The sequence below is a fragment of the Eutrigla gurnardus genome (genome assembly GCF_963514095.1).
Source record: "Eutrigla gurnardus genome assembly, chromosome: 19".
NCBI lineage: Eukaryota > Metazoa > Chordata > Actinopteri > Perciformes > Triglidae > Eutrigla > Eutrigla gurnardus.
In genome coordinates, this window is record NC_139930.1 from 1735259 (window position 1) to 1759816 (window position 24558).

At 42.8% G+C, this 24558-nt stretch overlaps 1 protein-coding gene and 1 pseudogene across 2 annotated transcripts in view; both read right to left on the minus strand.

The window, feature by feature from the left end:
- Window positions 1–1599: 1599 nt before the first annotated feature.
- LOC311030169 (tripartite motif-containing protein 16-like) lies at window positions 1600–3248 on the minus strand (annotated as a pseudogene). Its single transcript has one exon. The product of its transcript is annotated as a tripartite motif-containing protein 16-like (transcript).
- A 4437-nt stretch (window positions 3249–7685) lies between these two features.
- slc38a9 (solute carrier family 38 member 9) overlaps window positions 7686–24558 on the minus strand; it is a 42788-nt gene continuing 25915 nt past the window's right edge. Inside the window, exons 8-15 of the mRNA XM_084034439.1 lie at window positions 24019–24078; window positions 21835–22044; window positions 18790–18897; window positions 16555–16661; window positions 16342–16455; window positions 15079–15227; window positions 13538–13627; window positions 7686–10087 (exon numbers count right to left, since the gene is read on the minus strand). Coding sequence (XP_083890565.1) covers window positions 9922–10087; window positions 13538–13627; window positions 15079–15227; window positions 16342–16455; window positions 16555–16661; window positions 18790–18897; window positions 21835–22044; window positions 24019–24078 — 1004 coding nt within the window. The 3' untranslated portion in view covers window positions 7686–9921. The remainder of the gene's footprint in view (window positions 10088–13537; window positions 13628–15078; window positions 15228–16341; window positions 16456–16554; window positions 16662–18789; window positions 18898–21834; window positions 22045–24018; window positions 24079–24558) is intronic.

The window sequence follows — 24558 nt, forward strand, 5'->3', positions numbered from 1 at the left end:
ACCATCATTTCGGTCTCCGGTGGGATCACTACGGAGTCCTGACGCGGCAGCTTGGCGACACCATGCAGCTCGGTGGAGGACTCTACAAGGCCGATACGCCGACAGACAGCAAAGACTTTCCCCCACTTGGCAGCCGTTGTGGGCGTCATTGTCGACTTGAAATTTTCCTCTGCTCGGGGTCCATCCTGGAAGACACTCGTCCAACAATCACCAATCACATTCATCCCCAATAAACAACCATCATGTTGTAAACACGAGTCTTCAACCACCACCACCCCCTTCTCCAATACCTTGACCCCGTTTATCTCAAAGTCAAAAAGGGCATACCCGATATATGGAATCGGAAGCCCATTTGCAGCCTTCAGGGTGAGCCAGGGGATCTTGCCCTGGACTAATCCCTCCCCAAATTGCTCCTGAAACACAGAATGCTTAATTAGTTACTTGCGAACCAGAGTCTAACACACATGGAACCTTTTTACCTCCCATGATGACATCTACTTCAGGACTTTCTCCGATGAATGAGGGCTTGGTGGGAGGTGTGGTCTGGGTCCCTTCCTCGACCGCTTGCCCTGCAGCGACCGAGGAGGCTAAAAATCCTGGAGGCCTCTGCGTCGCTTGGGGCAAAACCGGCGAGTGTGGCCTGGTTGCCCATATTCCAGGCAAATGGGTCGGCCCTGAGGGTCCCACTGGAACTGACTTCGGGACATCTCAGGGGCGGACCGGCGAGACCTCTGCGGCAGCGTTGACCTTTGTTGGACAGTTTGTGCGGTTGGGTCAGCAGGCCCCACAGAAAGGTTAGCTATTTGGGCCCGCAACTCCTCTGCCAGGGATTTCCCCAATGCCGACATCTGATTTTTGAGGTCTTGCTGGAGCTCCGCCCGCAGGGATTCCCACAGTGCCTGACTGCTCTGGGCAGAAGGGGGTTCCAGGTGATGGGTGGGTGGACTTGGGTGAGCCTGCTGTAGTGTTGCCTGATGCGTAGGCAGGGACGGCCGCCGTTCCTGGGGAGGCCTGGGTGTGTAAGCGTGGCAGGCCCAGGTCTCCGTTTCATCCTTAGTGCGCTCTTTCTCAAGTGCCTTCGCCTCTTTGCAAATGGCAGGGAAGGTGATCTCTGGTGTGCGACGACGTAGCCTTTTCAACTCTTGCTTCACGTGACTTTCCTGTAGTCCTCTGATGAACTGGGTGCGTAGCAGTTCGTCCTCCACGGCGACGTCGATTTGCTCCTTCGCCTGCCACCTGTGATAGAGCTCACGGAAACGGAGAATGAAAGCCCCCATTTCCTCTTCTGCACCCTGCCTACACTCATAGAACTGAGCCCTCAGTGTGGCTAGGGATTGACTTCCCTCATATAATGCTGTCAAGAACCGAAAGACTCTCCCGGCGCCCCGCGTTGTCCCCCTTTTCTCCTCAGGCGAGCCCCCGGCACACCCCCGGCTGCGCCAATCACCACGGTCTCCTGGAAGGCCCGTCCCGTGGCCGACCAATCATCAACCAGTCCTAATCTTTAGGCACATCCATATCAGCTGTGATACGAGTGACCCCACTCGTGGAAGAGTGTAGGTATTGGTAGGTTGTACATCCAAGGACAATGACTTCTGTCTAGTTGAGTTTACAGATCTCACCACTACTTCCACGATAAACATCAAGTCCAGCATAGAGGGTCTCAGTGAACGTGGTCTGGACTCTGTGGAGGAGAGTCATGGTCTCAGAGACGCTGTAGAAGGACAGAATACCTGCTCTGTGATCCAGGAACACTCCTACTCTGGAGGACCGAGGACTTGAGACGGGAGTTTCAACATCGTTGTACCAGAAGTTATAACTGTCATTGTTACAATATAAAGACCAGGATTTGTCATTGTATCCAAACCAACATGGTTTCCCTCCTCCTGCTCTGCTGATACTCTTGTATGCGACTGCTACACCAACTACACCTCCTCTCCACTCCACCTCCCAGTAACAACGTCCAGTCACACTTTCTCTACTCAGGACCTGATAATAATTAGTGAATCTTTCTGGGTGACTAGAATAAGACTGGTGTTGACTGATAAATGTTGCTTTTCTGTTCCTCTCAGATAATAACAGATGTGTTTGCTGTGTTTGGATCCAGTGTGATTTCACGTGAATATTTCAAGAATCCAGCTCTGGTCTTGGGTTCTGGTTGTGGCAGTAAAACATCCACTTCAGTCCCTGCCATTGAGGCGTTTGTCCATCTGTGTGTCAGAACTTCCTGTAGTCCATCTCTGACTTCTGACAGCGCCGCCGTCACTTCCTCAAAGTAGCAGCGAGGAGGACAGGCGTTGATGCTGGATGAGTGTGTGGACTCACTGAGTGGTGACAGTGACGGGTAGTCGTGTAGAAACTGGTTGTGATCCTCTGTGTGTGAGAGCTTCTCCAGCTCAGCGTCTCTCCTCTTCAGCTCACTGATCTCCTGCTGCAGCTTCTCCTGAAGCTCTCCGACTCGACTCACTTCCCTTTCCTGCTGGGATCTGACCTGCTTCACGTCAGAGCGTCTTCTCTCCATGAGACAGATCAGCTCCGTGAACATCTCCTCACTGTCCTCCACTGCTTTATCAGCAGAGTGGTTGATGGCCTCCATCTCCTGGTGGAGCAGCTTCACATCTTTGTCTCTTTCCTGGATTCTCTGCTGGATGTTTAGTCGACTCCCCTCCCCTCTCGGTCCTTTCTGCTGCAGCTGAGACTGTGTCGTGGCCTTTATGTTCGTCCACAGGGCAGAGATAACAGATAGACTGCTGATCAGTACGGCAGAACATCTTCATCACCTCATCATGACGAGAGCACACGTTCTCCTGGAGCTTGTTGGAGGGCTCCATCAGCCGGTGTTTCTTAAATGCTGCTGATTCATGATGAGGCTGGAGGTGTTTCTCACAGAAAGAGGCCAGACACACCAGACAGGACTTGAGGGCTTTCAGTTTCCTCCCAGTGCAGAAATCACAGGCCACATCTTCAGGTCCAGCATAGCAGAGACCAGCAGGAGCAGCTAGGAGTCCAGTCCTTTTCCGCTCCTCCACCAGATCTGCCAACATGGTGTTTTTCTGCAGGACAGGCCTCGGTATGAAGGTCTGCCTACACTGAGGGCAGCTGTGGATCTCCTTCTCATCCCAGAAGCTTCCAATACACTTCATGCAGTAGTTGTGTTCACATTGAAGAGTCACCAGATCCTTCAGTAGATCCAGACAGATGGAACAAGACAAGGTCTCCCGGTCCAGCTGAACTCCTTTCTGCGCCATTTCACCTCTCAGCGACGACGACTGTCTGAGTTTGACTTTTGAGAAGTTAAACTGGTCTGAGGTCTGATCTCAACAACATGTGTGTGTGCAGTGAATGTGGCCTGTCAGCTGCTGCACTTCCAGGGAGCATTATTTCCACGCTTCCCATTCATTGTCAGTCGTGCAATGAGTTTGCGTCGCGGAGATTTTGGCTGACGCTATATTAGAGGATTTACGGTATGTAAGAAGCCGTGCAATACATTCGCCTGACAGCGAGAGTCGAGAGATGGCGCCGCCTCCTCCCGCAAGCTCTCGAAAATCTTTTAAACTGACCTTTGTCGATCTAAAATAAAGACAGATTCAGCAACTGCATAGCTCGCATAAAATGTTTTCAGAAACACATTTCGGTGAACTATTGTCGTTAAATAAGAGAAAGTTTCCAAACGAGTCGCCATGTTGGTCTGTTTGAAATCTGGGAGCAGACAGGACAGCAGTGAAAGCCAGCGTCCAATCAGGTGGTAATTTCATATATTTGGTAATTGTTTTAAACTCTCAAAGTTGGCAGGGTGAATAACAACACACTGTTCTGTGGTATGCCAAACTCAGAACACATATTTATTCTTACTTTACCCGGACTTTAAACTCTGTGTCAGTCACCATGGTAACTGACTCTGGGAACCTAACCTGCTCGCTGGCAGGTTTACTTGAAGAAACCCTGAGTCTGACGGAGCTGTCTGACAAGGCCTGTCCTTTGCTTCTCAACAGCATCAAGTTGAAGCAGAAATAATTCACAGTTTTACAACAGGGGGATTATTTCGATTTGTTTACATGAGCTCTCATTCCCTGATTTATCGGAACAATATTCTCAGTCCGGCTGCACATCTAATATCAGGCTACACATCACCGCTGATTTGCTCTCAGATCTGGACCTCTTCATTTATATCACTTTGAAGGTTAATCAATCACCTTCCAGCAGTCAGAAAAAGAGCAATCATTCACATTTCATTTGGCTTTCTTTATTTCCCACAGAAAGCTACAAAAGTAGGTGAACCATCAGCCTGCATCGCCTCTGTAATAACTTTGTACTAATATGACACTGCTAATATATCCAGAACAGTTGAGGAACACGGAGACCAACTTGTACACGTCTGCACTCCTTTATTGCAGCTCTCAGACTACCAAAACTGTCAACATCCGGGCATTGCAGCATAACTAAGTAACCACTAGATGGCGGTGTTTAACTACAAATTCTGTAACACTGAGCAGTTATAGTATTAATATACTACAGCCTCCAACAACCCAATTTCAAAGTACATGATTCTAATTTGCTTTTAGGATAATATTAAAGGTCATATTGATAACAATTTTATTGAACGAATAAAACATCCACAGAGCGTTTAGAAAGGTGCAGAATCAAAGTATCACTTCTTGTGGAAAAACATTTTTAATTGTGAATTAATCATTTAAAAAAATCCAAAATGAATGCTTTGTTTACCTCTGTATAGATGTGTGGCTTGTAAGCCAATAAAATAATGTTGGTATCAGGTGGTATCTCTGCGAAGTCAGGGGTCAAGAGTCTTTGGGGTTGCTAGTTAGTGTGGAATTTTGGTACCAGACCTAAGTGCTAAGTGACAAAAGGAGGAGCGAGACCTGAGTGAACATTGGTTCAGCGTTTGATTGTTGGAGTCAGCTGAAGGAGTTTCAAGGACTGAAAAGCCACACCGAGGTGGCCACTTTCCTTCTTGACCAGTAAGATATAGTTAAAGGGTCCCCTATTACACTGATTTTCATCAATTCCACACAGCTGTCAGAGGTCCAACAACACTGAATTCGATATGCATTGCCCCAAACCCATCCATGGTCCTGAATTTCAGCTGTCTAAAAGTTGCTCAAATGAGCTCTGCTGAGAACAGCCTGTACCTTTAAATGCTAATGAGCTCCGTCTGTCATCGCCTACTTGGAAAGAGACAGAGATGATGCCGCTTACGCTAGCAGTAGCATGCTCCAATGTTTACGTGGATGTATTGCTATGGCTCGCCTATGTGTCTCAGGTGAAGTTGCTGGGTCCCGTATGGTTGGGACAGATCCTTTTACGAGGGTCAGTGTCGAGGCAAAGCCAGTTTTGTACTGACCGTCGTTACTGAAGCAGTCCCAGGTGAAGTGGTTAGCACACACATACACTCATCGGCCACTTTATTAGGTACACCTTGCTAGTACCGGGTTGGACCCCCTTTTGCCTTCAGAACTGCCTTAATCCTCCGTGGCATAGATTCAACAAGGTACCGGAAACATTCCTCAGAGATTTTGGTCCATATTGACATGACAGCATCACGCAGTTGCTGCAGATTTGTCGGCTGCACATCCATGATGCAAATCTCCCGTTCCACCACATCCCAAAGGTGTTCTATTGGATTGAGATCTGGTGACTGTGGAGGCCATTTGAGTACAGTGAACTCATTGTCATGTTCAAGAAACCAGTCTGAGATGATTCGCGCTTTATGACATGGTTATCCTGCTGGAAGTAGCCATCAGAAGATGGGTACACTGTGGTCATAAAGGGATGGACATGGTCAGCAACAATACTCAGGTAGGCTGTGGCGTTGACACGATGCTCACTAATGAGACTAATGGGCCCAAAGTGTGCCAAAAAAATATCCCCCACACCATTACACCACCACCACCAGCCTGAACCGTTGATACAAGGCAGGATGGATCCATGCTTTCATGTTGTTGACGCCAAATTCTGACCCTACCATCCGAATGTCGCAGCAGAAATCGATACTCATCAGACAAGGCAACGTTTTTCCAATCTTCTATTGTCCAATTTTGGTGAGCCTGTGCGAATTGTAGCCTCAGTTTTCTGTTCTTAGCTGACAGGAGTGGCACCCGGTGTGGTCTTCTGCTGCTGTAGCCCATCCGCCTCAAGGTTCCACGTGTTGTGCGTTCAGAGATGCTCTTCTGCATACCTCGGTTGTAACGAGTGGTTATTTGAGTTACTGTTGCCTTTCTATCAGCTCGAACCAGTCTGGCCATTCTCCTCTGACCTCTGGCATCAACAAGGCATTTGCGCACACAGAACTGCCGCTCACTGAATATTTTCTCTTTTTCTGACCATTCTCTGTAAACCCTAGAGATGGTTGTGCGTGAAAATCCCAGTAGATCAGCAGTTTCTGAAATACTGCCAGACCAGCCCGTCTGGCACCAACAACCATGCCACGTTCAAAGTCACTTAAATCACCTTTCTTCCCCATTCTGATGCTCGGTTTGAACTGCAGCAGATCGTCTTGACCATGTCTACATGCCTAAATGCATTGAGTTGCTGCCATGTGATTGGCTGATTTGAAATTTGCGTTAACGAGCAGTTGGACAGGTGTACCTAATAAAGTGGCCGGTGAGTGTACAAGCTAACACGGACCGTAGCCGGCACACTGTCATTAAAAATGAAACGCAACCACCGTCTCTTCTGTTCTTCTGTACAGAATAGAAGCACTTATGTTGATTTGTACAACCAACAACAGAGCAATCTGCGAGTCTAGCTCTGAGCGACGACATTGTGAAATATTGCTATCTCATCGCTGTCTCACCGCAGGACACACCGAACTTCACCTCGGTGATGAACGCCGCCTCTCGGATATCTCCTATTGTTAAAAGAATTTTTCCGTAAACGAATAAATTCACCCAAGGAGGAGATCGGAGACATAAGTAAAGTCGACGTCTGACTTTAATCTTGTACAAGAGGAGCAGTTACAGTGCAACAACGTGTGAGGATGCTACAGAGGAAGTGCTCAAATCAATGTTGTGACTTGAGTCTTTTAAAGGCACAGGAGATAACGCGTCATTGAGAACATGTAATACAAGACATCACGTGCACAGGGCCCCTGATAACGGTTAGCTGTTCTGCAGGATAGCTTTAGGCCCTGTTTAGGTCATCAGTGGAAATACTAAAGTCATTAAAACACTAAAATCATGTGGTTATACAAAATTCTTATAACACCTATCATCAGAGGAGTTCGGCCTATCAGGACACACCGAACTTCACCTCGGTGCTGAACGCCCCCTCTCGGATATCTCCTATCATCAGAGGAGTTCGGTCTATCAGGACACAACGAACTTCACCTCGGTGATGAACGCTCCCTCTCGGATATCTCCTATCATCAGAAGAGTTTGGTCTATGCAAATGACTCCCTTCGTTACGTAACGACAGGAGCGGAATCTGAACAGCCTGTAGGAGCACCATTGTACCGGGGGGGGGGGGGGGGGAGTCGCTTGTTTTCCTCATCCTGGGAGTTGACAGGCTCAGGCTTCCAGAATATAGGACCTTTAAAGCTAGCTTTTAGCTAACACTCACACTGGCAACCCATTGAGGGCGCATGGGCCTCGAGCAACAGCTGTGTTGTGACGTGAATGCAATGGAAGGGGGGAGTGTGAATGCGACACCTAGTGGCTGGATGTTATCAATGTCGTCAATAGCAGCTTTAATTACAGGAAACGGAAACTACAGTTCGTGCAGACTGACATGGTTTATTATTTTACGCACATATTCCCTTTACCTATCCTATCATTAGTAAAATACAACACCTAGTACATAAGCATCACGCAAACATGGAAATCAACACTGCTCATAAAAATTAAAAGATTGTGCCAAACATTTGTTCAAAAAATATGCACACAAACATAACGGTTCTCAAAATATATGTCATATAAAGAGTTTACATAATCACAAAGTCAGTAATCGGATTCCCTGGTGTACGAATGACACGCGATATGTGATCATTAAATCCTGACATGTAAAAATTTGAATGATTGTGGACTTAACACTGACATCATCACCTTCAAGTAGATATGATGAACTTGATCATTCAGTTGGAGCTCAATCTCCATCTACTTGATGAGTCAGAGTCAACGTTCTGGCTCTTTCAGCTCAGGGTTTTGGTCTCCAACAGCTCATCTCTAATAACGGAGTCTGTTTGCTGCTCAGCAGGTCAAGCACAATTCATTTATTCTCTAAAGGCTCAAAACTCATGTAGCTTATCATATAATAACTGCATTTAAATGTAATAAAAGCTCATGATAATCATCATGTAATGCAAGACAACTTTGAGGGCATAACAGAAAAACATTTTTTTGCATAAGTTGTCCATAATTTATTACATTAGGAGAAAAATATTACGAATATAAAGAATCATGTAATATTGGTTAATAATTCTATATATTTAAACAATGATTTTGCTACAGCGATACTGTGAACGTGGAAGTAAACAATGGGCTGAAATGCACTATGAAGCTCTGTAAAGTGTTTATCAGTGATCAATCAGTAGGAATAACACCTCAAGTTGTCATTGATGCATTGTTCTTAAAAACAAATATTCAGGTAATGTTTGATTAAGATGCTGTTTGAATCGACATGAAACAGACATGTAATACAAACGATTAAAAAGGAACTATGTAGACTATTATTGATATGATCTGTGATGGTCCAAGAATATTAGTCAACATGAACACTGCTAAAGTGTGGAACAGCTCCAAAGACAATAAACGGGGAAAGACATATAGAGGAATGTTCTGAGGAGGGGCGGGCCATATCTCAAATATATTCCATGTATGGTGCTATGATGTACGTGAGATGTTTTAAATCTTTGGTTGACTACATTCCCGGTGTGCAGCCTGAGAGTCTTCACCTCACTGTTCATGTTGGCGTTGAGGATCCGTGTGCTTCTGGGTAGCAACTAAACAAGCTGCAAAATCAATGCAAAAAGTGCTATGACCAATTGTACATTCACCCACTGCTACTATAACTGGTTAAATTGTGCAGTGATCTAGAGAAAAAAAAAAAAAAAAAAGATTGCAAGATATATATATATATATATATATATATATATATATATATATATATATATCTCGCAATATAACCTAAAAATATTGCGATATTATGTATAGGCCATATTGCCCAGCCCTAATTCTGATTATATGGGATCATTTGCTGTTTCACAGCTGTCAACATTTCAGTAGAATAAAACTCGTCTGGGTATAAAAATGAAAACAAACATTGAGCGGGTCTGTCTTCCATTCATTGTCTGTGGAGCAGCTCAACACTAATTCAGCTGTCCTCTGCCACGGATATAAGATATTGGGATTCTTAATTATAAGGTCATAAAAAGTTCAGCCCTGTTGTTGTTTGTCTTGAGGACGGTAACATTAGTCAATCATTCTGTCCATCAAACACCCTGAGGCAGCAGCAGACATGTCAACAGCCCAAAGAGACACTGACAGGAAGGTTCCCCAGAAGATGATCATTAAACTGTGGACTATCTTCTTCCAAGAGAAGACATTCCCTGGTTGTGTAGCTCTTCACAGTTCCAAAACTCTCCACCAGCCTGTTTCAACACAGTTCACTTTGTATCTACATGAACAGTTGAAAAATCAAAAGTACCATGGAGGAAATATTATATATGAGGGTGAATTTATCATTGAAATACCAGTTGGATTCCTATTATTCCCTTTAAAGACATCCCTGACTACAGGAAGTGGGTGGTATTTAATATTATATGACATCTGACTGAGATTGATCTGGATTGGAAAGGTTATTTTGGTTGGATGTACACCCCATTGCTCCACATGTACCTTCAGAGATACCCATCTGAAACCTCCATCTTTGAATATTACGGCTTACGACTGGTTCAGACTAACTGCTTGTCTACATGAAGAACTGGGCCAGCAGGTTGGCCATGCCCAGCAGGATCAGGACTGTGTGGAAGAGGGCTGAGGGCCAGCGGAGGACCCCCTGTCTTCTCAGGGAGATCATGTGGATTAAAGCAGGAAACACAAACACTAAGACCAAGCCACATGTCGCTCCAGAAAATCTGCAGAGGGAGACAGAGAGTCGACATCAGTACTGAGCATTACCTAGGATGTGGCATGTGCATTAAACTGATAACATTTAGTACAGTTTCAGGTTAACTAGTTCCAATCATCCAAATCTGGTTCTAAGAAAATAAGATCAGCATTATATCCAGCAATCATAACAGGCAATAAACACTGATCTTTAAAAGAAACACTGGAAGAAGCTTCATATGAGCTGTTACAGTTAATAACACAGTCATCTGTATTATTCTATTATCTGTACATCTTGTATTATTTACTTTGAATTGAATATATGTAATCATATAAATATATGTATGTTTAATATATGCACACTATATTGCCAAATGTATTCACTCACCATCCAAATAATATAAATCAGGTGTTCAATCACTTCCATGGCCACAGGTGTATAAAAGCAGCACCTCGGCATGCAGACTGTTTCTACAAACGTGTGAAAGAATGGCTCGCTCTCAGGAGCTCAGTGAATTCCAGCGTGGTACTGTGATAGGATGTACAGTATATATATATATATATATATATATATATATATATATATATACAGTGGTGTGAAAAAGTATTTGCCCCCTTCCTGCTTTCTTCTTTTTTTGCATGTTTGTCACACTTAAATGTTTCAGATCATCAAACAAATTTTAATATAAGTCAAGGATAACTCAAGTAAACACGAAATGCAGTTTTTAAATGAAGGTTTGTATTATAAAGGGAGAAAAAAATCCAAACCTACATGGCCCTGTGTGAAAAAGTATTTGCCCCTCCAGTTAAAACATAACTTAACTAAGATTTATCACTTCAAGGTTCAATTTCTCTAGCCACCCCCAGGCCTGATCACTGCCACACCAGTTCCCAATCAAGAATTCACTTAAATAGGACCTGCCTGACAAAGTGAAGCTCCTCAAAAGCAAGACATCATGGTGAAAACCAAAGAAATTCAGGAACAAATGAGAAAGAAAGCAATTGAGATCTATCAGTCTGGAAAAGGTTATAAAGCCATTTCTAAAGCTTTGAGACTCAAGAGAACCACAGTGAGAGCCATAATCCACAAATGGCGAATACATAACACCGTGATGAGCCTTCCCAGGAGTGGCCGGCCAACCAAAATGACGCCAAGAGTGCAGCGACGACTCATCCAAGAGGTCACAAAAGACCCCAGAACAACATCAAAAGAACTGCAGGCCTCACTTGCATCAATTAAGGTCAATGTTCATGACTCTACCATAAGAAAGACACTGGGCAAAAATGGCCTACATGGCCGAGTTCCAAGACTAAAACCACTGCTGAGCCAAAAAAATATTAAAGCTCGTCTAATGTTTGCCAGGAAACATCTTGATGATCCCCAACACTTTTGAGAGAATACTTTGTGGACTGACGAGACAAAAGTTGAACTTTATGGAAGGTGTGTGTCCCAATACATCTGGCGTAAAAGTAACGCAGCTTTTCAGAAAAAGAACATCATACCAACAGTAAAATATGGTGGTGGTCGTGTGATGGTATGGGGCTGTTTTGCTGCTTCAGGGCCTGGAAGACTTGCTGTGATAAATGGAGCCATGAATTCTGCTGTCTACCAACAAATCCTGAAGGAGAATGTCTGTCCATCTGTTCGCGACCTCAAGCTGAAGCGAACTTGGGTTCTGCAGCAGGATACTGATCCAAAACACACCAGCAAGTCCACCTCTGAATGGCTAAAGAAGAACAAAATTAAGACTTTGGAGTGGCCTAGTCAAAGTCCTGACCTGAATCCTATTAAGATGCTGTGGCATGACCTCAAAAAGGCGGTTCATGCTCGAAAACCCTCCAATAAGGTTGAATTACAACGACTGTGCAAAGAGGAGTGGGCCAAAATTCCTCCACAGCGCTGTCAAAGACTCATTGCAAGTTATCGCAAATGCTTGATGGCTGTTGCTGCTGCTAAGGGTGGCCAAACCAGTTATTAGGTTTAGGGGGCAAATACTTTTTCACATAGGGCAATGTACATTTGGATTTTTTTTCCCCCTTAATAAAAGAAAACTTCATTTAAAAACTGCATTTTGTGTTTAATTGTGTTGTCCTTGCCTTATATTAAAATGTGTTTGATGATCTGAAACATTTAAGTGTGACAAACATGCAAAAAAAGAAGAAAGCAGGAAGGGGGCAAATACTTTTTCACACCACTGTATATATCCTGGTACTGTGATAGTCCAGTCGTGAAATGTCCTCACTCCTAAATAATCCACAGTCAACTGTCAGTGGGATTAGAACAAAGTGGAAGTGATTGGGAATGACAGCAACTCAACAAGAAGTGGTAGACCACGTAAAATGATGGAGCGGGTCAGCGGATGCTGAGGCACATAGTGCACAGAGGTCACCAACTTTCTGCAGAGTCAATCGCTACAGACCTCCAAACTTCATGTGGCCTTCAGATTAGCTCAAGAACAGCATAGAGCTTCATGGAATGGGTTTCCATGGCGATTAGCTGCATCCAAGCCATACATCAGCAAGTGCAATGCAAAGCGTTGGATGCAGTGGTGTAAAGCACGCCACCACTGGACTCTAGAGCAGTGGAGATGTTCTCTGGAGGGACCAATCACGCTTCTCCATCTGGCAATCTGATGGACGAGTCTGGGTTTGGTGGTTGCCAGGACAACGGTACTTGTCTGACTGCATTGTGCCACGTGTAAAGTTTGGTGGAGGGGGATTATGGTGTGGGTTGTTTTTCAGGAGCTGGGATTGGCCCCTTAGTTCCAGTGAAAGGAACTCTGAATGCTTCAGCATACCAAGAGATGTTGGACAATTCCATGCTCCCAACTCTGTGGAACAGTTTGGGGATGGCCTCTTCCTGTTCCAACATGACTGTACACCAGTGCACAAAGCAAGGTCATAAAGACATGGAGGAGAGAGTTTGGTGTGGATGAACTTGACTGGCCTGCACAGAATCCTGACCTCAACCCGATAGAACACTTTGGGAAGAATTAGAGTGGAGACTGAGAGCCAGGCCTTCCCTCCAACATCAGTGTGTGACCTCACAAGTACACCTCTGGAAGAATGGTCAAAAAGTCCCATAAACACACTCCTAAACCTTGTGGAAAGCCTTCCAGAAGAGTTGAAGCTGTTCTAGCTGCAAAGGGTGGACCGACATAAAATAAAATCATATTAAACCCTATGGATTAAGAATGGGATGTCACTTAAATTCATATGCCAGTCAAGGTGAGTGAATACTTTTGGCAATATAGTGTATATTGAGAGTGGCAACAAAGATGGGGAACAAACAAAGTGTGTGACTCCTCTGAAGAAACTAGTAAAACTGTAAAGTACAAGACACTGGAGAAAAATGGCAGTTTATAATCAAAATACAAAAGATTGTTCCGGAACTAAAAACAGTATTTTGGATTAATTCCTTACAATTAATTCTTTATTCTCTATCATTGAGTATATTTGGGAAACTTGTTCAAACATACCTTATGATGGATCCAATATTGGGATAAAACTTGGCCATCAAGACACCAGCTCCAACAATGAAGATATTCAGCGCCAAAACATGGAAGAAACTAAAGAGAGACAAAGTGAAAACCTACGACGACATGCTGTATGACAGGAGACACCTGTAATCACTTTATCAGAGCTGTTTAATCGGGATCAGAATCAGAGTGTACTGAGGGTGGTTAATAGTAGAACCTGATTAATATATCAGCTTATATGAGCTTATCATGAATAAACACTGAACAGAAATTTAAACTCAAATCTTTTGTTTTGCTCTCAGGGCTGAAATCAAAGAGCGAGAGAAGACTTTCCTATGTCCACAAAAGGCAGAGAAACCAGAAAACCAGCCGGTATCTGGTGTGAACCCCATTTGCCTCACACAGTGCAACACATCTCCTTCACATGGAGATGATCAGGTTGTTGATTGTGGTCCACTCCTCTTCTTCGCTGTGCCAAGTTGCTGGATATTGGCAGGAAGTGGAATCCGGAAGCCGATCCAGAGCATCCCAACATACTCAATGGGGGCCATGTCCGGTGAGTCTGCAGGCCATGCAAGAACCGGGATGTTCTAGGCTGCCAGGAATGGTGTACACATGCTTATAACCCGGGGCCGTGCATCATCATGCTGCATCAGGAGGTGATGTAGTGGATGGATGACAACAATGGGCCTCAGGATCTCCTCAATCAATGAAATGCACCTGTGTTGGTTCTTATTAACATATGCTTGCCCATACCACAACCCCACCACCACCACAATGCTGACATCAGCAGAACGCTCACCCACATGAAGCCGTACATGCTGTCTGCCTTCTGCCTGGAACAGAGAAAACTGGGATTCGTCCGTAAACACGTCTCCAAAGTGCCAGACGCCGTCAAAGCCGAGCATTTGCCCCTAAAGTCGGTTACGACGGTGAAATGCAGTCAGGTCAAGACCCCGGTGAGGACGATGAGCATGCAGATGAGCTTCCCTTGAGGCGGTTTCCAACAGTTTTGTGCAGAAATTCTTTGGTTATGTAAACCAATTGTTGCATCAGCTGTCCGGGTGGCTGATCTCAGAGAGTCTTGCAGGAGTCCGGTTGGACATACTGCCAAATTCTAAGAAACGACTTTGGAGATGTTATATGGAGGAATGAATATTCCATTCACGGCCACAACTCTGGTGGTCATTCCTGCAGTCAGAACTTGTGGCATCATGTGAAAAAACTGAAAACTTTCATTTACACTTGATATGCCACAACTGTCAGGTGGATGGATTATCTCGGCAAAGGAGACGTGCTGTGAATATGTGAGAGAAATAGGCCGTTTGTGTACATAGAAAAAGTCTTTGATCTTTGATTTCAGCTCATGAAAAAGTGTTGTGTTTATATTTTGGTTCAGTATATATATATATATATATATATATATATATATATAGTATATATATCAGTGTATATCAGTGTCAGTTGATAAGCAACTGTCATTATGCTGTTTGGTCTACAGGAATAGCAAGAGGTACAAAGATCCTATCGTTTAGTGGTACCTGGGGTAATGGTTGTCAAAGATCTGGCCCATAACCTGGACCCGCACAAGGTAACCTAGCAGGGGATATACTGTGATCATCTGGAACAGCAGGAAGGTCCGAGCCACGAACACCATGACATCACTGCTGGGGAAGTTATCCAAGAAGTTCTGAACGAGACAACCAAGCAATGGAGGGTTTGTTTGACAGATTTAAATGAAAACTACAGTCATGTGGCAGTCACAGTATTAAACAACAAGACTTCAAATGAGTGTGTAGTATGTAGTAAATACTGATTACGTATGCAGTATGTACTAAGGCAAGGCAAGGCAACTTTATTTGTATAGCGCATTTCATACACAAGGCAGACTCAAAGTGCTTCACATCATACAACAAAGTGAAAAAAAATAAATAGAAGAATTAAAAGAAAATAAAGGCAAAAAATTAAAAATGCATTACAGAAAGAAAAGGAGAATAAAAACATATTTGCAGACATTAAAAGATTTAGCAGAAAGCTATGGTGAACATAACAGTTTTCAGTCTAGTTTTAAAAGTGGTCAGAGTTGGGGCAAGTCTCACATCTTCAGGAAGTTTATTCCAGCTATTTGTTGCATAGTGACTAAATGATGCTCTCCCGTGACATACTAAGTATGTAGTATGAGAGAGAGAGAGAGAGAGAGAGAGAGAGAGAGAGAGAGAGAGAACGAAAAGTTTTACTACAAGTCATTGTCCATTGACATCGGTCCAATCAGAGCCATTCAGAGAACTGTTGGCCAATAAGATGCAGCCGAGGGATCATGTGTTCCTTATGCTGAGAGAGAGAACTGTGGCTAGCTCCACCCGGGCCACTTATGTAAACTGGGAGCAGGCGACATAAAAAACAAGTGAACCCAGAACCTTCAAGCTCGGGACACAGAGGTGATTTGATATCAATGTGTACATTTGAATGACTTTAATAAGAGTAAAACAGTAATTTTAAATAAACAATGCAGTGATTAGTCTAGTAGAGTGTTTTAAGATGAATGGTGGTTAACAGGGAGGCTGAGCTCTACTTTAAGTGTTTGTTAAATGTTTTTGAGTATACATATACATACAGTATATATATATATATATACAGTATATATATATATATATATATATATAGTCAAGTTAAATTAGAAGTCAACATTTTAAAAGTAGTACGGTTGGGTCTGGATCTGCACCAATATAAACACTGGTTCTTCACCAAAGTCAAGTCAAAAATGTATTAAAAAGAAAAAAGTAGGGGTAAAGTGTAAATCTTACTGGTTCAATGCAATCTTTGGAGAGAGGAGGTGAGGGAAAGGCAGCAAAGATCAACACTCCCACGTAGAGATAGGTGAGCCCGACAAGGATATAGGCCACAGACAGATCCCGCACCTGAAAACACCAAAACACATAAACCAGGCCATTCATTTTGAATCCAGAGTAATCCATGTGTTTGTGAAGCTGGGCAGAAGGATGAGGCTGCACACTCACATTGTTCTCCTGGTGCTTGTTGCACTTCATTAACGTGATAATGCAGTTGTGAATGAAGAAGGCCAGAGTGAGGACACCAGTGAACTGTGGGAAGAGCAGTCTGAACTCTGGAAGACACAAATTATATGAATGTGTTCACATTTCACAGCATTCTGAATGAAAGACTATCTGTTGCATGTAAAAGTTCATATACACTCAACAAAAATATAAACGCAACACTTTTGTTTTTGCTCCCATTTTTCATGAGATGGACTTAAAGATCTAAAATTCATTCCAGATACACAATATTACCATTTCTCTCAAACATTGTTCACAAATCAGTCTAAATGTGTGATAGTGAGCACTTCTGCTTTGCTGATATAATCCATCCCACCTCACAGGTGTGCCACATCAAGATGCTGATCTGACATCATGATTAGTGCACAGGTGTACCTTAGACTGTCCACAATAAAAGGCCACCCTGAAATGTGCATTTTTTTGCTTTATTGGGGGTCTGGGGACTCAGAACCAGTCAGTATCTGGTGTGACCACCATTTGCCTCATGCAGTGCAACACATCTTCTTCGCATAGAGTTTATCAGATTGTCAATTGTGGCCTGTGGAATGTTGGTCCACTCCTCTTCAATGGCTGTGCGAAGTTGCTGGATATTAGTGGGAACTGGTACACGCTGTCGTATACGCCGGTCAAGCACATCCCAAACATGCTCAATGGGTGACATGTCCGGTGAGTATGCTGGCCATGCAAGAACTGGGACATTTTCAGCTTCCAAGAATTGTGTACAGATCCTTGCAACATGGGGCCGTGCATTATCTTGCTGAAACATGAGGTGATGTTCATGGATGTATGGCACAACAATGGGCCTCAGGATCTCATCACGGTATCTCTGTGCATTCAAAATGCCATCAATAAAATGCACCTGTGTTCTTCGTCCATAACAGATGCCTGCCCATACCATAACCCCACCACCACCATGGGCCACTCGATCCACAACATTGACATCAGCAAAGCGCTCACCCACACGACGCCACACACGCTGTCTGCCATCTGCCCTGAACAATGTAAACCGAGATTCATCCGTGAAGAGAACACCTCTCCAACGTGCCAGACGCCATCGAATGTGAGCATTTGCCCACTCAAGTCTGTTACGGCGACGAGCTGGAGTCAGGTCAAGACCCCGATGAGGACGACGAGCATGCAGTTGAGCTTCCCTGAGACGGTTTCTGACAGTTTGTGCAGAAATTGTTTGGTTATGCAAACCAATTGTTTCAGCAGCTGTCTGAGTGGCTGGTCTCAGACGATCTTGGAGGTGAACCTGCTGGATGTGGAGGTCCTGGGCTGGTGTGGTTACACGTGGTCTGCGGGTGTGAGGCCGGTTGGATGTACTGCCATATTCTCTGAAACGCCTTTGGAGACGGCTTATGGTAGAGAAATGAACATTCAATGCACGAGCAACAGATCTGGTTGACATTCCTGCTGTCAGCATGCCAATTGCACGCTCCCTCAATGCTTGTGGCATCTGTGGCATTTTGCTGTGAGACAAAACTGCACATTTCAGAGTGGCCTTTTATTGTGGGCAGTATAAGGTACACCTGTGCACTAATCATGATGTCAGATCAGCATCTTGATGTGGCACACCTGTGAGGTGGGATGGATTATCTCAGCAAAGCAGAAGTGCTCACTATCACACATTTAGACAGATTTGTGAACAATGTTTGAGAGAAATGGTAATATTGTGTATCTGGAATGAATTTTAGATCTTTAAGTCCATCTCATGAAAAATGGGAGCAAAAACAAAAGTGTTGCGTTTATATTTTTGTTGAGTGTAGTTTGGCCATAGGGTGACACTAAAAGAAATTTCATGGAGGGTCAAACATGGAAAAGGCTCGTCCTCTGGAGAGCATCAGTGGGCAGAGTAGATTTAATGTCAATCTGCTTAATATTATGATATAATTAATAGAGAGAAAGAAATTATTTGGCAAGATGGTGAAGCAAGAATGTTTTTACTATGAGGAAATCATGAACAAAATGTATAATGAATCTGGGTGAGTAATAGTGAGTGAGGTGTGATCATTGACCAATAAAGTAGTTTAAATGGCTTGACCCACTCAAAGATGTGAAAGGGATAAAGGACATATCACACTACTGACTGGACATCCTCATATTACATTAGTCTAAATGCAACTTGAGTCAGGTATGGTGCAATAGAAAGACACATAGACACATTAAAAGGTTTACCTGGAACATAGAACTGGCTTGTGTCAAACCAGTGGAACTCCAGATGGAAGCCCAGGTGGACAGCTTTAACCGTGACCAGTACAATCAAGTAGACCACTGATATAGTGCCTGAACAAAAAGATTAATGATGCATCAATGGATGGATAAATAATGCAGCATGTTCAGAAGGAACTGAGGTGAACACTGAGTGGGCCTAAGGATTAAAGCCTATGTCATGACCACGTTCCCGTGCATGTGCTAGTGCATGAACTGTACCTGACCTAACTACACCTCTTCCTATTGAGTCTGTTAGTCAGGTAATGGTGTGCCAGGGCCTATGAATATTTTGAGCTGAGAATGAATCTGCAATATGACTGGGACGAGTGAGTATAGCAGATTTAGATTACTAACCAACTAATATCAGACTGGGAACACTGATTTAAAAACCAATAACATACTTGGTTTACAGACCAAAAATAGACTGAGATTACTGACTAACATACTAATAACAGACTGTGATTACTGACTAACAGACCAATAACAGAATAATCTGTCGGTGATGTGAAAGCTTGCATTGAATGGATTAAGTTTGAAAAATAATATCAACCTGCACGTGAAAATATGCGTTTAGGGTGCAAAGTCCCCCTCCAACGAATCACCACCTTAACACGAGGGCTTTGTGTGTCCTTGGTGTTCCAAGGGGAGGGTTTACTGATTACTGACTTAAAGAATAATGACAGACTAGGATTACTGGCTAATGGACTAATAACAGACTGGGTTTACTGACTGATGGACTAATAACAGACTGGGTTTACTGACTAATGGACTAATAACAGCCTAAATGACTAATAACAGACTGGGTTTACTGACTGATGGACTAATAACAGACTAAGTTTACTGACTAATGGACTAATAACAGACTAGGTTTACTGACTAATGGACTAATAACAGACTGGGTTTACTGACTAATGGACTAATAACAGACCGGGTTTACTGACTAATGGACTAATAACAGACTAGGTTTACTGACTAATGGGACTAATAACAGCCTAAATGACTAATAACAGACTAGGTTTACTGACTAAATGACTAATAGCAGACTAGGTTTACTGACTAATGGACTAATAACAGACTGGGTTTACTGACTAATGGACTAATAATGGCCTAAATGACTAATAACAGACTAGGTTTACTGACTAAATGACTAATAGCAGACTAGGTTTACTGACTAATGGACTAATAACAGACTAGGTTTACTGACTAATGGTCTAATAACAGACTAGGTTTACTGACTAATGGACTAATAACAGACTAGGTTTACTGACTATTGGACTAATAACAGACTAGGTTTACTGACTAATGGACTAATAACAGACTAGGTTTACTGACTAATGGACTAATAACAGACTAGGTTTACTGACTAACAGACCAATAACAGACTAGGTTTACTGACTAACAGACCAATAACAGACTAGGTTTACTGACTAATGGACTAAAAACAGACTAGGATTACTGACTAATGGACTAATAACAGACTAGGTTTACTGACTATTGGACTAATAACAGACTAGGTTTACTGACTATTGGACTAAAAACAGACTAGGTTTACTGACTAATGGACTAATAACAGACTAGGTTTACTGACTAACAGACCAATAACAGACTAGGTTTACTGACTAACAGACCAATAACAGACTAGGTTTACTGACTAACAGACCAATAACAGACTAGGTTTACTGACTAACAGACCAATAACAGACTAGGTTTACTGACTAATGGACTAATAACAGACTAGGTTTACTGACTAATGGACTAATAACAGCCTAAATGACTAATAACAGACTTGGTTTACTGACTAAATGACTAATAGCAGACTAGGTTTACTGACTAATGGTCTAATAACAGACTAGGTTTACTGACTAATGGACTAATAACAGACTAGGTTGACTGACTAATGGTCTAATAACAGACCAGGTTTACTGACTAATGGACTAATAACAGACTAGGTTTACTGACGAATGGACTAATAACAGCCTAAATGACTAATAACAGACTAGGTTTACTGACTAATGGACAAATAACAGACTAGGTTTACTGACTAATGGACTAATAACAGACTAGGTTTACTGACTAATGGTCTAATAACAGACTAGGTTCACTGACTAATGGTCTAATAACAGACTAGGTTTACTGACTAATGGACTAATAACAGACTAGGTTTACTGACTAATGGACTAATAACAGCCTAAATGACTAATAACAGACTAGGTTTACTGACTAAATGACAAATAACAGACTAGGTTTACTGACTAATGGACTAATAACAGACTAGGTTTACTGACTAATGGTCTAATAACAGACTAGGTTCACTGACTAATGGACTAATAACAGACTAGGTTTACTGACTAATGGACTAATAACAGACTAGGTTTACTGACTAATGGACTAATAACAGACTAGGTTTACTGACTAAATGACTAATAGCAGACTAGGTTTACTGACTAATGGACTAATAACAGACTAGGTTTACTGACTAATGGACTAATAACAGCCTAAATGACTAATAACAGACTAGGTTTACTGACTAAATGACTAATAACAGACTAGGTTTACTGACTAATGGACTAATAACAGCCTAAATGACTAATAACAGACTAGGTTTACTGACTAAATGACTAATAACAGACTAGGTTTACTGACTAATGGACTAATAACAGCCTAAATGACTAATAACAGACTAGGTTTACTGACTAAATGACTAATAACAGACTAGGTTTACTGACTAATGGACAAATAGCAGACTGGGTTCACTGACTAACAGACCAATAATAAACTGGGATTACTAATTAACAAGTCTAATGATAGTGTAAAATGACTGCCCAACAGATTTATAACAGACTGGGATTAACAGACAAAACAGTGCAAACATCAGTGAACGCAGCTTTCATCTTTAGCTGGGATTCAAAGACAAAGATCCAAAGAAGACACTGTCACTTTAAGAAAGCTGGCTCTGTCCAGGCCTGGTGATGGCCCACAAACACTGTTCTTCTCTGCATATGATCTTACCCAAGAATGTGAACCTGGCGAAGAAGGAGGCAGAGCGGAAGCAGAGCAGCGGCAGCAACAGGACGATGAGGTAGAGAGGAATGGTGTTGGTTTTACTCCACCAGTGTTCAAAGGAGCTGATGTCAGAGGAATCATTCCCACTGTTACTGAGGTAAAGTGTGCTGACAGTGAAGTTCCCTCCAGGGTCGGTGTTTGGGAATGGACAGATGACTGGTGAACGAGTAAACAACATCCAGACAGTCAGTTGAACATCTACGACAGTGTGAGGAAATGGAAGCTAATTGGATTAGAATATGTTAAGTCAAGTACAATGAGCACACACACAAGCATTCACCTACATAAGGAAAACAGAAGAAGACTGAAAGTGAATCTGAAGTGATAGTAGTAATCTTCACTGACAGAGAAACTAAGCACATTTCTGATATTGATACCACTACAAGTCATTCATTTTAGATTTTCCATTAAATATTTACATCACAAGGAAAAAATATGATATACAATAATAACTGGAACAGAAGAGCAAGAGGTACCAATTGTGAAAATCTCAATTCGTGAGCAGAAGACAAGGAATGGTCAATAAACAGATGTGAAATAATTTTTTCATTTCCAAGAAAAATATTCCACAGGGCTCAACACTAAAGATGAAAAGAGTTTGCCAGGTTGGCAAACAGGCACCCACTTTTAGTTGCCAAAAACTGAAAATACGGTTGCCATTTTCTATCACCGTCTACTTTGAGTGATTACAGGTTGTACGTCAGGTTAAAAATGAAGAGATGAAGAGAGAAATGATGTGCAAAAAATAAACAGAAACTTTAATACCATAACTCAACAAAAGTCCATAGTCAAACAACTTTATTGGACAGATGAAGAGTGTAAACAATGAATCTTCACTAGCCTCCCAGTTTGATTACAATTCACCTGTCGATTCTCGATGCATCGCCACGATTCTCAATGTGTCTCATCCTCAATTCTCTATAATGTCGTAGCTACAGTCTTGTATTTCTGCTCCGGTGTGTTTACGTTCCGCCCTTAGTGGAAGAGCAATCAGAGGAGCAAAACACAGTAAAGATTCCCACTGAGCTGAAATGAAACTAAACTCCTGGTTATCTTCTATCACTGCATCGATGCACAGTCGTTCAGTTGCAGAGCACCTTCAAATCAAGACAATTAGAGGCAATTTCCTCCCCTCTGGTATGACATACAGCAGAGGTAGTGGTTAATAGTGGTTGGGACTGAACCAGTGATGCTGCAGCAATGTGGTATGAGTAGTAACGTATGAGGTTCCGAACCTCAGCATGGTTAACAAAAACAGAAAGATTGTTAAACTTTGCCAAAAGACTATTGGCACTAACTTGAATAATCTTGGCCATGTATCAAGTTAGAGCCACTCAGAGGGCAAAGGCCAAACTGGCAGACCCTAAACACCCTCTTCATGCAGAGTTTCGACTCCTGCCATCAGGGAGGAGGTATGCTTCCCATAGGAGGGTCAGATCAAACAGATATCTGAGATCATTTATTCCTTTAGCTGTTGGCCTAGCTGCTATTGTACACACTTTAATAAGGACTGATGGACACCAAGGGCTTTATATCTCATTGCAATTTTATCAGGATGACATCTTCTGTACGTTATATGTATTTATGTTTTTGTCATTTATTTATTTTATGACCTATATTGGCTGTGTTGACTACTTTTTGCAAACCAAATTGCCCCTCGGCGACAATAAAGACTTTCCTATCCTTGTAACCAATCTGCTACCAAGGCATGCTAATCGCCCTATTCTTTATTGTTTTATTGTATGATGACACTGATGGTACCGAAAAGACAATAATTGGTTTCTCAAAATGGTTGTCAATAGCAACCAAACCACCCTTATTGTGGAGCCCTGTACCATGTTACCTATTACAAGCAAAAACAGTACAGTAGAATTGTCCTTTCTGCCTTTACTTTCTCAGAGTTGGAGGTTAACCATCATCTTTTTAGCAACAAGTAACGTTCTTCCACACTGTGAGCATCTGGACCGCCTCAGACCAACGTGAGGTCCTATATCTGTCAGACAGGTCCATGGTCAGTTTCAAGTCCTGAGAGCAACATTCTGACAGTGATTTAGGACCACATTTTCACAACATGATTACTGCTAAAAAAATAACGTCAAAGTAGAAAGCTGGATCATGTAAGTCACTTACCTTTGTCCGAGCCGTTGGTTCCAACCTCTGAATCTGACATGTTGACATGGTGAGCATAATCTGTAGACAGGAAACAACAGATCAAAGATGGCGCTCAACGGCATATGTGTTATCTATATATGTCATCTATGCTTTTACTTTGTCACCAGACAGACAGACAGACAGACAGACAGACAGACAGACAGACAGACAGACAGACAGACAGACAGACAGACAGGTTCTCATGCTCATGTTCTCTGCTTCTGGGTTTAGTCTCGATGACAGTAGGCAAAGAGAAGTCAGCACGTCGTGTTTCATTGTAAGGTGTCGTTTAGGATAAGATGGTTTCATCCACTCATTGCTGAGAACATCACCACACACTGTGGCCTGGGCTCTTCTGTCCCGCTCCGATTGAATCCACATTTGAGATCATCTGAGTCATATCTCCTTGCTGGTTTGTGCTGCTTGATGCTAGCATGTGCTGCAGAGACTTTGCATGCTCCGCTAGCACTTGTGCACGGTTCAGTTTGACAGAGGCTGCTCCAAATAATGCCCTCTTTC